Source organism: Geotrypetes seraphini, chromosome 19, assembly GCF_902459505.1.
Source record: "Geotrypetes seraphini chromosome 19, aGeoSer1.1, whole genome shotgun sequence".
Classification (NCBI taxonomy): Eukaryota; Metazoa; Chordata; class Amphibia; order Gymnophiona; family Dermophiidae; genus Geotrypetes; species Geotrypetes seraphini.
Window position 1 is genome coordinate 40,545,867 of NC_047102.1, and position 14,694 is coordinate 40,560,560.

Sequence of the window (14,694 nt, forward strand, 5' to 3'; positions counted from 1 at the left end):
CCGAAAGCCCTGTGTTTTTTTGGGGTGGTTACTTTTTGTTTGATGCAATTTGACTGGTTGAGCAGGCTGCCTACTTCACAAATCAAGGTGCGAGCAAAAAGTAAACAAAAATATAAATTAAAAAACGCAAGTGTAGAGCTGAGGATTCACTTAATCCGCTGAAAACCCTCACTGCACACCACTGTATCATACCTTCTCCATTCCCCTACTCCTCTGGGTTTCTGTGTCTCAAATCTATGACTCTACAGGGTTTGGAAGTTGTATATTGCAGTTTAAGGATAAAATTCTTCATTTGCTGGTGATTATAACCAGCCTCAGACATAGTTGTGCTTTACAGTCCTAGATATAAGCTGACTTCATACAACAGACCTTCTATTAATCCACTCATCCGTCATTAGTTCAACAGCTTTCCACTTTGAACATAGAATGTGTTTTCTTCTGCTGGAATAAAATAACTGATGAGACTTTCCCTTAAAGAAAATGTTTCTAGAAATACTACTAGGAACTGAACAAGCTGTGACCAGCATTTCAAATAATAGGTCACTCTTCAAACGGATCTGCTGACTGACTAAGGGGGTGGGGAGGTCTGTTTAGCACAATGAAAGTTTTGAGACAAGCGCTAGCAATAAATTTGAGAGACTGAGATCATGTCCAACATGCCCTAACTTACAGGTGAGGTTCATTCTTGTCATGGTATGTACAAAACTTGGAGACATTAACCCATGAGTTACCCATAAAAATCCCTGAAGTAAAAATTACATCCCTCAGATATGGAAGATCAAAGCAACTAAATCTAACTGCTTAGTTTAATGAGTTTAATGCTGATAGATATGGGTCAAGAGGGGAGAATGAACATATCCATTTTCAACCATGCTGGTGAAGGCACTTTATCTTTGAAAATGAACTTTCAGGTCAGAGGTACTGAAAGTGCCCATTGACCTTGCACCTCTGTGGGTTATTCACAATTACCTTTGTCTTCAGAACATACTCCAGCACAGAAGAGCACTGTAACACAAAAAAGGCTAATTTCATCTTTTTTCCATGTATTATGAAGATTTCAAGTTCTAGGCCCTCTTTTACAAAGGTGCACTAAGCGTTTTAGTGTGGATTTAGCGCGCACTGAAAAGCATAGAAGCATAGAATATGACGGCATGAAAGGGCCACGGCCCATCAAGTCTGCCCACTCTAATGACCTTCCCCCCTAAGTTCTTCCTTGAAGTGACCCCACATGCTTATCCCATTTTTTCTTAAAATCTAGCAAGCTGCTGGCCTCAATTACCTGCAGTGGAAGATCAACCACTCTTTCGGTGAAAAAATACTTCCTGGTGTCGCTATGAAATCTCCCACCCCTGACTTTCAATGGGTGCCCTTTTGTTGCCGTAGGTCCTTTAAGGAAAAAAGATATCTTCTTTTACCTCAATCTTAGTAAAAGAGGGGGCAAGTTTCAAGTTTTATTTTAAAATTTGATATACACGCACTGTCCAATATTTCAAAGCGATTACAATTCTAAAATGGGAGGACAATAATGTACATGGACAAATTTCAGACAGACGTACAAAACTGGACTGGTACAGGATGGAAGGTTATAGCACAGAAAGAACATGTAGAGTTAACACAACCAGGAGGGGAAAAGGTAAAAATAGAAATGCATAGAACGGAGGTCAGAGAGTATAATGAAAAATTCAGCAGGAAAATAGAATGTATTTATTTAAAAATTGATATACCGTATATTACCTATACGGTTTACATAATAACAAACATACATAGTTCAATTATTGCAGAACAACATTGCTTTAAATATAGTCGATAAGCATCCTTACTAATTCTAGAAAGTTGCATGCCCATATTTACAATTAGCACACAGTGTATGCACAAATTATAGAATAATGCCAGTTTTTGAATTTTGTTGCAAAATTTAGGCCTCCTTTTACGAAACTGCGATAGCAGTTTCTAGCGCTGGGGAGCCGAAGTGAATGGCCCGCGCTGCTCCCGACGTTCAGCCACTCAGTGTGGCTATCGCAGTTTCGTAAAAGAGGGGGTTAATTTAGGGCCTGTTATACAAAGATGCGTTAGCGGCTGCCGTGTGGCAACAGCCCCGAAGCCCTTTAAATCTCTATGGGCTTCCGGGCCGTTATCGTGCTGCAGCCGCTAGCGCGGCTTTGTAAAACAGGCCCTTAGTAATGAACTGATAATTAGTGTTAACAATATGCCTTAATTAATTATTTTTATTTTATTCATTTATTTAGCCCATCCTCTCAAAGGAGCCCAGAATGGGTCACAAGAGTACATTCACAGTATAAGCAGGACAGACTTTGGTGGGAACCAATTAGCAGTTACACATATAACTGCCCTTAGTAGTATTCTATAAGTTGCATGCTCAAATTCCAAAGTGTGCAACTTCAAGAGGGGTGTGGACCTGGGAGGGGCGTGTCAGGCAGTTACATGCACCGGTTATAGAATACTAGCATTTATGCAACTAAATGCATACAGTCAAATGTGAGCATTTATGCCATTGTGCTAGTGTATGTGCTCACTCCTAAAGTTGTACTTAAGTTAGTATTCTATAATGCCTGCACAACTGCAATTACAGAATTTGCACATAGTGTACATCCTCATGTAGGGTTCCAGACTTCTGGATTTCCCCAGACATGTCCTCCTTTTTGAGGACATGTCTGGGGGTCCTGATGGATTTTCAAAACCCGGCACTTTTTCCAGATTTTGAAAAGCTTCCTGGCAAAATTGCGTTGGGAAAGGGCATGTGCGGATGCAACGCGGTGATGTCACGAGCTTTCGAAGGTAACCCTTCTTCTTCAGATCAGAAATAAGCACATGTTGACACATGTGGAAAACATGAAAGCATTTCAAGGATAGTTTCACAGGAAGAGGGAAGAGTGGGTGGGAGAGACAGAGAGGTGACAAAAGGGAAAGAAAGGCCAAATCTGTCCTGTCTGGTGGGTGTCAAAATATTTCATCACTTTTATTTCAAAGCTCTTGTGTTCTTGGATTGTCTTAAAAGTTCCCTTTTAGTATTCTTACCACAAAATCATTGGCGCAGTGCTGAGGTACTTGTGATCCACTTGAAATTTTACTAAAAGAAGTGGAATATAAGCTTACTGATAGTATTGTATAAAGAATAAATAAACCACATCTCCTGAACATTCATTAAGGTTATCCTGAAAACCTAAATGGTTTGTGGCCCTCCAGGGTTACAGTCTAACACCTCTGGGATAAATCACCAGCCTTTTGAATTGCTCGGAAATAACCTCCTGCTGCTTTCACTTGAAAATCTGCTGAATGAGAGGTGCTCAATTGTTGATGACTTGTTTAGTTGCTTTTTTTAAATACTGTATATGGCAAGGAAGAACAGCCAACTGGAAAGCGTCCAACACTGGAACTGTCTGGTTTCTTAGGTTGCCAGTTTCGAGTATTCAGATTTGAGACAGACATGGGAGAAGCCACTGCTTGCCCTGGAACGATGACATGGAATGCTGCTACTATTTGGGTTTTTGCCAGGTATGTGTGACTTGGATTGGCCTCTGTGAAGACAGGATACTGGGATATTGGTCTGATCCAGTCAAGGCTATTCTTATGTGAGCCAAGCATAGGACAATCAAGCCATTGTGACATCATTGATGAGTTGGCTCTTAAGCATTGGTGGAATGAGGCATTATGACATCACAATCTGAGCTCTGGAATGTTGCTACTATTGGGGTTTTTGCCTGGTACCTGTGACTTGGACTGGCCTCCATGAAGATGGGATACTGGGCTAGATGGACCATTGGTCTGATCCAGTAAGGTTATTCCTATGTTCTTATGAGGATTTGACAAGAATGCTACATAGTGGGACAAGACCTGCATGAAGCATTCTCATAGAAACATGATGGCAGATAAAGACCAAATAGCCCATCTAGTCTGCCCATCTGCAGTAACCATTATCTCTTTCTCTCTCCCATACCTTCTTGAATTCAGACACAGTCTCATGCACTGACACATTTATCAGTAATTTGCCAAACAGGGAAGCCATGAGTGGGTCTTGGCACAGGCCCATCTACTTTGCATGCAGGTCCACCCAACAGCTGCACAGCTGAAGACTCTCGCATCCTCCCCATCAACCATAGAAGACTCCTAGCATCTCTCATAGAAACATAGAAAAAAGCAGCAGAAAAGGGCTATAGCCCACCAAGTCTGCCCATTCCAAGTATCCCCTCCCCTGAATTTACTCCCTTAAAGATCCCACGTGAGTATCCCATTTTCTCTTAAAATCCGTCACGCTGCTGGCCTTTATCACCTGGAGTGGGAGTCTGTTCCAATGATCCACTACTCTTTCGGTGAAGAAGTACTTCCTGGAGTCGCCATGAAACTTCCCTCCCCTGATTTTCAGCGGATGCCCTCTGGTGGTCTTCTGACTCGATGCGTCCCGTGATGTACTTATATGTTTCAATCATATCTCCCCGTTCTCTTCTTTCCTCAAGTGAGTACAGCCGCAATTTTTTAAATCTTTCTTCATACGTGAGATCCTTGAGCCCCAAGACCATCCTGGTGGCCGTTCGCTGAACCGACTCGATCCTCAGCACGTCCTTTCGGTAGTGTGGTCTCCAAAACTGAACACAGTACTCCAAGTGAGGCCCTCTCCTCCCCTCCCCCCAGGCAATCAGAGGTCTTTTAACTTCTCTCCCCAACCCCACTCCTTAGTAACTTTTAAATCATCAGTTCTTTGCAGGCCTTCTCACAGGACCAAGTTCTCACAGTTCTTTGTGGGCCTGTTCACAGGAGCAAGAAGTTGCATCAGACGGAAGGCTTGGGGCCAGCATGGGCAGCAGGTATGAATCATTTCTCACTTCCAGCTAAAAAAACTAAGGACTTACAAGTAGGAGAGTAGTTAAGAGAACCCAATCGCTTGGGGGGAGGGAGAGATGGCAGATGGGGTGGGGTTCTTGTGCTATACCCCAGCCATGCAGGAAGTAAGCTACACAGGCCTCTCAGCCTGCACTGGGTACCAAAACGGGAGTCCCAGCCCATGAAGCCCATCTTTCCTGACTTTTGATATAATGCTTCTTGTTTTCTAAATATAATTTTTGAATCATTTTTCTGCATTGCTGATAATTCTGACTGATGCTTCCTGGCGTCTTTCCTTGCATTTGCTCCTTTTGTTTTTATTTTACAAAAAACACTAGAATGACATCACTAGCTCATCATTAAAAAATGCCACTTTATTTATATTAATATTTATTTCCTTTTCCAGAGTGACATATATCATTACAGAGCATGACAAATGCATCACTCTATTAAAGTTATGCAGCAATACAATTCCATCAATATCAGTCACTTGTGGCACTTTAATGTTTATTTAATTGATGTATTAACACATAATGGAGCTCCATGTTCAAAGGCACAAAAGCAGTAGATTACATGAAGGCGTGTTTTAAAAACTTTCTAAATACCCTTTCTGACTTTTTTGTTTTATAGTGCTTCAGGGTTGTTGTAACCATCTAGTTAAGCCCTACCCCCTTTTTTTTCCTCCACATTATAGCACTAGCGGCTGCCACAAGGCAAAAGCCCCGAAGCCCTTTAAATCTCTAGGGGCTTTGGGGTAGTTACCGCATCGGCAGCTGCCAACACAGCTTTGTAAAAAGGAGGTGTACGTTCTCAGTCTTCCAGGCTTCTCCACTTTCCCCCCAATTTTAAACTTTAATTTTTTTCTACTAATCCTCCAACACACATTACATCTCTTCCCAATTTAAATCTCTAGATTCCACCTCCCTTCTGCCACTTAACTAGCAAAAACTCACTACACACAGGATAAAAGAAATTGAGGGGTCCTTTTACGTGCCTTAGTAAAAAAGGGGGCAAATCTTCTACAATTGTTTAGAAATATGGGGGAGGGGGGAAACTAATGGATTAATTCAAAAGCGGATACTTCACCAGAATTCTACACCTCAGTCAGACTTGTTCAGACTTGTCCAAGAGGCATTTCTTGTTTATGACAATTCAGAACTTGCCTTCTAAGACTACTGTCTGATCATCTTTCTTACTATCCCCCAAGGTAGTAACTGGCAAGATGAAAGGCTCCTTATGTTTTCAATGCTATAGGATAAATTCAATCTAGGTCGGTATTTGTTGTTTGTAATGCAACACTCTTTGGGGAGAAATTATCAAGGTAGGCTGCTATTATGATGGGATATTTCCCTGTTAACCATATGAGGGAGCGCTGCAAAGTTCTCAGCCGAACCAACAAAACTGGGGCAGTCTACAGCGAGGGCTATACACGCAGTCCAGAGACTTTCCACTTTTTTTCATTTTGTGTTTTTCCAATGGAACACAAAATGTGGAAAAATCACTGTAGAGCCCTCGATGGAGACTGCCCCAACTTTATTGGTCAGGCTGAGAACTTTGCAGCGGCCCCTTGTAATAACCAGGCCTCGTTGCATAAAATGGAACCTATGCATGTTTTTGAATTATATAGTTTAAATCACACTGCGCCCTGGTTTTGGTTTATGTACAATCTTTAAACCAAATTCTCATTAACTGCAAAAAAAAAAAAAAAAAAAAGTAGTGTCTATTGACGTACGGAAGGAATGGTTCTAATTAGTGTTGAATGTTTCCTTTATGGAATATTTTTTAAATAGAAAATCTGCTTAGCAAAATAAAAGTCCAGTTGGTTTCTGGCATGGATTAATTTTTCCTGCTTTGGCACTTCTTTACCTTTAATTTCACGTTTTAAAACTTTCTATTACGGTTCGCAACACTGATCTTGGATTTCAACAAACCAGTTGGGTTCTCAGGAGGTCGTCCATGAATATGCAGATGTTCAGCCCGTGCAAAACCATGCATATTCATTTTGAATGCGTTTAAAACCGGAGCAGCTTGTGGCTCTCATGGACTGGAGCAGCCAATTCGCTGAATGATTTTCTGTTTGGAAAAAAAAAAAGGGAGAGGCTTGGAAACTCCCAGCCTGTTTTATCAAAGGTTATTCTTGTAGATGGAGAACGGAAAAGATGATTAGTCAGAGGCAGGGTTTAAGGTAAACACTGACTTATTTGCTTTTAAATCACTCAAGCACTTTAAAGTTCTATTGCCCACTTTTCCCCCTTCTTCCCTGAATCCTTGATTTATGAGCTGATACAATTCTGCCTTCTTGAGCCTGCTAAGCAAGTTTTCATTTGTTCTAATCATAGGTTTACAGTGTTTATCTTCCAGTCTGTGTGGAATTTCTGCCGCATCACTTTTGTTCTTAATGTTTTCTCTCTCTCTTATCATTTTGGACTTCCTGTTGCATGCAGATTGCAGTTTTGGACTTTGCTCACAAGTATGAGCCAACATAACAACAGGATAGATCAAGTTCTTTCCCTATAGGGTGTATTACAAACTGCATCATATACTTGGAAAATTAGATTTGTCTCACGAATGAGCCTGGGGCAAGTTACAGAAAATATTCAACATACCTTATACATATATAATAAAACTGAGAAGCCTGCCAACAATTCCTCCCTTTAGTATAACATTAAATTAAAAGTTAATGAAAAATAACATTTAAAACTTCTGATAAAGCCAAGTCCTCACAAAAAAATTATGTAACAGAATAAGGCTTGGGTTTGCTTATCCCCAAGAGAGATGGCTTTTCCATCATATTTAGCATAGAACTTGATATCAAGTCTAACATATAGCAGAACTGATTCAAAGGTCAACAATGAGCAGCTGAGAGGTGAACAAAACATTCCATATTATATAGAGTTCTTAATTTGCTGTGTAGATTTCTATATACAAAAAAAAAAAAAGAAGTCTACAATTACTTGGCAACTTTAAAAAGCATGGTTATATAGCTCCTTGACCAGTATTGTGTTCTGCAGTTGCATCTGGATGGGTGGGGTATAAGTGTCCTTCTCTTGCTCACATTATGTATCATAACAGTTTAAAACTATTGAAGTATGGGGATCTAGCTAGGTACTTGGGACCTAGGATGGCCACTGGGATGGCTTAATAGACCTTTGGTCTATCCCAGTATGGCAATTTATATGTTCTTATGATAACCAAGCATAGGGAAATCAAGACATTGTGACATCACTGATGAGTTTGGCTCTTAGGCACTGGTGGAATGAGGCATTATGACATCACAATATGAGCTCTGGAATAATATAACATAGTAAATGGCGGCGGATAAAGACCCGAATGATCCATCCAGTCTGCCCAACCTAATTCAATTTAAATTTTTTCTTCTTAAGCTATTTCTGGGCAAGAATCCGAAGCTTTACCCAGTAATGTGCTTGGGTTCCAACTGCCAAAATCTCCACTAAAACCTACTCCAGAACGTTGCTGCTCTTTGGTTTCTGTCAGGTACTTGGGACCTGGGTTGGCCACTGTTAGAAACAGGATACTGGGCTTGATGGACCTTCAAACTGTCCCAGTACGGAAAAATTCTTATGTTCTATTCTTTTGTGCTTTCACAAGATAAATGGTCCATTAAAAGGAGAATTAGTATCTCTTTCAGGAATGGACTACCTTAATCAAACTTTCCTGCCCTTTATCACGTCCCACACTCCTTCAACAAACCTGCACTGTTCCTTCCTTCCTTCATGACTTAAGTTTAGAAAAAAATACTTACCAATCTACAGACAAAAACTCTAGACCAGTTGTGATCCATGGAGGAACTGAAATAGGCATGTTATCTAACCCCATACTCAGTGATGCAATTTTGGCACAAGATTGTTATACACATGAGAGCATGGACAACACAAATTGAAATGCAATGTGAAAAATTACATCAGACTATGGCTTATGCCAGCATTCTTCCTACTTAAGACTCCAGGAACTAATGCCATGCCCTGTATAATTATGTGCTAAACACTCAGAGCTTCACTGTGTACGGTACCCCACCCCAAAGTCATTTTTAGGACCCTTGCCTCCCAGAATCATGATCACCCCAAACACAACCGCTCCCCAAATAATCTGGGTAAATGGAGTATTTGAAAACTGTTCTTCCTCCCTGCTGTTTTGAGTTTGTGGTTTTCAGGACCTGCTTTGCAACCCTTTGGCACCTCCAGAAACTACTTGCCAAGGTGACTACCTAGTCTTGTCTAATGGTTGAGCTAGCCCTGGCTGCACTTAACCTAAAATGTTAGCTACGTACATTGGAAAGACTGAACATGAGATAGTCAACCATATTTTCATTCTGCAAAATGATTTCTCTAATGCTATACACAAGAAAATATACCCTTACTACCAAATCTATTTTGTTCCTACTTCTTCCACCTTCAGGCTCTCATCATGAAACAGTAAGAGGGTTCTGTTTTCCAGTTTTATCAGTGCTGTGCCCATAACTCAGAAAGGTTATGTAAGAGATAAAGGGTTTAGAAAGAGTTTTCTAGAAGCTCCCCTGAGAAGTTGGGGGGCAGGGACCTGATCAGATTCTGAAGTGTATTACAGTAGTTGCCTGTTTTGAATGTCACATTAATGGATCTGCAGTAGATTTATTCAAGTTTAAACCATCACAAAAAGCAGTTGCTATAAAACCGGATAAGCTTTGTGCAGATTTTGTACATCCACTTATTTCACAGCCAAACATCCCACAAAGGCAGCATCTCACAATTAAACATCTTGCCAATTTAAGGCTTTGATAATATTGATCTAAAATGGGCCTATTCATCCATCCTTTTGGAGAAATATTGTCCCAGAGAAAACTATTGCTGTAATGAAATAAAGGTGGGAAATTCCCCAAGCTAGTGAAACAGTCTCAGCTCCAAACCTTGCTGAAAACTTAAGAGTGCTTCCAGTAAACACACGAACACTTCATGGAGTTCTAGCAAATGCTTTTCAGTTCACATTTATTTAAAACTTGACATTTAGACTTAAAATATTAAGACAGAACTTGAAGATATTCAAATAAATACAAATATAGACATATTCATATAGATATCAAAATAATTTAAGTGTTTTTCCACAGCTCCTATATAAATAGCAAATAAAAAGTTGCTTTGTGAAGCTGTGCCAGATCACGTCCATTGCAGCTTTCCTACAAGTCCTGGAAGGAGCCTTTGCTTTGGGTTCCAGACTGCCCAAACCCTCCTCCGCTTGCTTCTTTCCTTCACTTGGTCCATAACACGGGTCCCCATAGCTGGATTATCACCAGTGGAAAACTGAGAAAGCAAAAACAAGTGTGAGTACATGCACCATAATCATACCAACTCCTTCCCAAGAACACATTTTTCAAAAATCCTTTAGCATTTGCATAAGAACATAAGTATCGCCATACGGGGACAGACCGAAGGTCCTTCAAGCCCAATAGCCTGTTTCCAACAGTACCTGGCAAGATCCCAAAGAGCAGATTTTATGCTGCTTATCCTAGAAATAAGCAGCAGATTTTCTCAAGTCATGTCTTATGAGCTTTACTTTTAGGAATTTACCCAAACCTTTCTTAAACCCTGCTAAGCTAACTGCTTTCACCACATTCTCTGGCAACAAATTCCAGAATTTAATTACACCTTGAGTGAAAAAATATTTTCTCTGGTTTATTTTAAATCTACTATTTAATAGTTTCATTGAATGCCCCCTAGTTCTAGTATTTTTGAAATGAACAGAAAGAATGGGAGGACAGAAGCTATTTGTTCAGAACAATAAGGAGCTGTACTGTTAAGTTGTCTTTTGGGGAAAACCCAGATTTCTTTACCAGTTCATGTAGAATGCATCCTTTAAGAACAGACCTATATTGAGTCTTTTCATTTCTAAAAGAATCTGTTTCCTATGCTGGCTTTACTCCTGATGCCAGAGCAAAACCTGAAGAAACAGGATTTTACTTAAGACTGCCTCTCTCTTTTTACAGTCCAAACAAATTTGCAGTTGAACTCTAAATCGTGTATTCCTACTTAAGTCTTGCATTTGTATTCATTTAAAATGGGCCAGAAAAGTGCTCACGATAAATATATAGAATGGATACTTCTAGTGGGTCGCATTTAAGCCAGCTCTGTGGGTGCCAAGCACTCCCTCCCAATATTAAGCAGAGATTTGTCCCGATAATATGTTGGCTCCGTTTTAACAATTCTTTATTCCTCTGGAATACTAGTACTGGGCCGATTATACAAGCTTTCAGCCTGGGCCTTCACCCCAGGGGCGTTTGGGGGGTACCTAACCCTACATCCGGAGGGTTAATTGGCATCTTCAGATGTACTATTAAAAGCCCTTTTCTCTGCATCCCCCCACTAAAATCCTTATTAGGAGAAAGCATCAGGACAAGGTCACAAGGCAATCGGAAGAGAGAACCCCCAAAAGAGGAGCCAGGGCTGGTCCCATAGGGGCTGCTTTGTGAGAGCCAAGCCACGTGCCCCAGCGGACCACGTGCTTTCTTTCTTTCCCAGGCCATCTCCCGGTGCACCTAGAAGAGCAGAAGGAGGGTCACCTTGCAGACGCTCAGGGGCAGCGCTGGCTCTCGGGCCCCCCCTGGCGGGACCTGACGCGCTGGACGGCCTTCTTGTTCTGGAAGTCGATGAGGGCCATGGTGATGGCGGCGTTCCAGCAGCTCTCGTCCGGGCACCGAAAGTCCATCTCCTTGTCTTCCGTGGTGACGATGGTGAAGTAGACGTACTTGCCGGTGCGCTCCACGCAGTCCAGCTTCTTGATGCTCTGCAGCTTCAGCTCCTTGGCCTTGGAGCGCTTCTGGCCGTCGGCGAACATGCTCAGGCAGTCGGGGGTCAGCACGCACAGCTTCTTCTTCCAGAACTGCAGCAGGTTGTCGCTGCGCTTCTCCAGCTCCCCTTCCATGATCACCCGGGCGTCGGCTGCCGGCGTCCTCATGGTCCCCGCCGGGCTCCTGCGGGCGCTGCTGCGAGGGCGATCGGCGGGCGGGAGGCGCTGGGGCAGGCTGGAGCTGCGGCGGCGGGCCGGGTGGGCAGCCAGCGGGGCGGCGGGGCGGGCCGGGTGGGCAGACGGAGAAGCGCGATGAATGAGCGGCGGCCGGCGCAGACCGGGCGATTTAAAGCATGTGCCGCGGTGGGCGGGGCTCAGGAAGGCGGTGCCCCGGCCGCCCCCGCTGAGTCAGAGGCCGCGGGCACTTCCGCCTTCCAGGGCGCTTGACGAGGCTGCAGTGTCCGAAGGGAGCGGACACCCAGGGGCAGCAGTGGGATCGCTCCGCTAAACTTCTCCCGCGGGCCAGCCGTGAGCTACTGATTACTCATTGAAACTTTCATGTGCTCTTGTCATTCTCTCTTTCATTTCAATTGGGATCCTACAAGTGTTACAAAATTTGAAATCTGCTTCACCTTTTGGTGGAACTCAGTTGGTCTATATAAGAAATAGGAACAACTTGCCATGGAAAAACTTTACCCTCTTTCATTTAATTCAAAGAATCGCATGTGGCTGCCCATAAACTAAACTGAAACTTAGGCCAGTTTTAGCAGGCACTAGACACTAATACCAGCATTGAGCTGGCGTTAGTTCTTGGCGCGTAGTACGGGGTTAGTACGCATGGCAATGCAGCACGCGCTAATAACGCTAGCGCACCTTAATAAAAGGACCCCATATTGTTCTCAACCATTTTATTATTTTAATACTATTGGTAGTTTTTACGAGGGGTCACTGAAACGTTCTCAGCCCAACCAAGAAGAGAATGATGTGGAGCCATGAAGCCTACGAGTTATTCCTCACTTTTATTTCTTTATTTAGATTTATAGTGGTACCTCGGTTTACGAGTGCACCAGTTTGCAAGTGTTTTGCAAGACGAGCAAAACAATCGCAAATTTGGTGCCTCGTAAACCGAGCTTGCCTCGCTGTACGAGCGCCTCCCCCCCCTCTGCGATCTGGCATCCCCCCCACTCGTGTTGCCCCCCTCCACCGCGATCCTACTTCCTCCCCCCCCCCCCCCGAGCAGTCAATTACACCCTTTACCCGACTTGGCACCAGTGCCGGTGCCCGAAGATCACCCCTCTTCTGGCGCGGCCTGGGCTGGGCGGTGCATCGGAGATCCTCCTCCTTCTGGTCTGGGCTGGCTTTGAGCATTTGCGCATGCTCAAAGCCTTCTGGTCTCACTCTCAAACTCGGAGAGAGTGAGACCAGAAGGCTTTGAGCATGCGCAAATGCTCAAAGCCAGTCCAGCCCAGCCCAGACCAGAAGAAGGAAGATCTCTGACACACCGCCCAGCCGCGCCAGAAGAGGGAGGATCTTCCGGCACCGGCACTGGTGCCAAGTCGGGTAAAGGGTGTCATTGACTACTCGGGAGGGGGGAAAGTAGGATCGCGGTGGAGAGGGGGCAACGTGAGCGGGGAGGGGGATGCTGGTTCGCAGGGGGGGGGAAGCTGGATCGCGGGGATGGGGTTTGGAACAGTGTCGGATTCCTCAAGGGGGGGGGGGAATGGAGCAGCGCCGGTAGCCTCGTGGGGGGGGGAGGAGGTGGAACCAATCAAAGCAGTTTCCCTTACTTCCTATGGGGAAACTTGCTTTGATATACGAGCAATTTAGTTTACGAGCATGCTTCTGTATATCCCGTCCTCCCCAAAGAGCTCAGAACAGGTTACAGTTTACATTCACAGTGTTACAATATATGGTTTACATACAGTGTGTTGCACTATATCTTCATATAGGGTTATTCCATGTCAAGTGATCAAGGGCTCCCTGCATGACCATCACGGATTTTGATAAAACTTTATGCACAAAGTCCCACATGTATCAAACGAACTTAAAGTCTGGGATGCTGTTGGCCTCGATCACCTGCACTGGAAGCTTGTTCCAATGATCAATCACTCTTTCCGTGAAGAAGTACTTCCTGGCGCCTCCATGAAATTTCCCTCCCCTGAGTTTGAGCGGATGCCCTCTTAACACTTACAAAGATATTTATCACTACAAACTGGAAATGAAAGTAAATTATTATTAGCATAAACAGCCCCTGTTTCTGCCTCTATCTTCTGAAGGCTCATAGACGAAACCGCGCGAGACAATCACGCGGAGGATGTCAGCGTGCTGGATTTCAACACTATTTTAAAGCACTGTGTGTGTGGAACCCTGCCACTTTAGTTAGAAATGTTGGCACTCCCGTTAGGGGTGGGTGGGGGAAACCCCCCATTACAGAAGAAACAGCCTTTTCCCCTGATTTTTAGTGAAAAATTACTGTTTGCTCTGTAATGGAGGGGTCCCCCCACCCCCAATGGGAGCGGCAACATTTCTAAGTAAAGAGGGAGGTTCCCTCCCTCATCCCCCTCAGAGCACTTTAAAATAGGGTTGAAATCCAGCACGCCGATGTCCTGCGCATGATTGTCTGGGCGGGGTTTGTATGTGCGCAATTGTCTCATGCGCTTTTAATTGGAAGCCTCTCTGATGTCATGTCAGAGAGATGGCTTCTGACGCAGGCATGGATCGTGAGAGGAGCCGCCGTGGCAGCTTTAAACTCAAAAATAACTTTGGCAAGGGTAAGGGAGACGGCCAGAAATGCTGCTGCTCAGGGAAGTGGGGTGGGGGGAGGGAAATGCTGCTGCTGCACAGGGAAATGGAGGGGGAGGGAATGCTGCTCCTGCAGCACAGGGAAGTGGGATGGGGGAGGGAAATGCTGCTGCTGCTGCACAGGAAAGTGTGGGGGGGATAAATGCTGCTGCACAGGGAAGTGGGGTGGGGGAAGGAAATGCTGCTGCTGCTGCACAGGGAAATGGAGAGGCGGGAATGCTGCTGCACAGGGAAGTGGGGGGAATGCTGCTGCTGCACAGGGAAGGGTGGGAGGGAAAT

The 14,694-nt window shown here is 43.9% G+C and overlaps 2 protein-coding genes across 2 annotated transcripts in view; one reads left to right on the plus strand and one right to left on the minus strand.

The window, feature by feature from the left end:
- Window positions 1-9,786: 9,786 nt before the first annotated feature.
- PHLDA2 (pleckstrin homology like domain family A member 2) lies at window positions 9,787-11,936 on the minus strand. The gene is made up of 2 exons (XM_033928488.1): window positions 11,387-11,936; window positions 9,787-10,130 (listed from the first exon to the last, which is right to left on the minus strand). The coding sequence occupies exon 1, from the start codon at window positions 11,779-11,781 to the stop codon at window positions 11,398-11,400; it is 384 nt and encodes a 127-aa protein (XP_033784379.1). The 5' UTR covers window positions 11,782-11,936; the 3' UTR covers window positions 9,787-10,130; window positions 11,387-11,397.
- A 186-nt stretch (window positions 11,937-12,122) lies between these two features.
- The window catches only part of CARS1 (cysteinyl-tRNA synthetase 1), a 146,272-nt gene continuing 143,700 nt past the window's right edge, over window positions 12,123-14,694 (plus strand). Inside the window, exon 1 of the mRNA XM_033928484.1 lies at window positions 12,123-12,141. The gene's annotated coding sequence lies outside the window, so the exon portion shown is untranslated. The remainder of the gene's footprint in view (window positions 12,142-14,694) is intronic.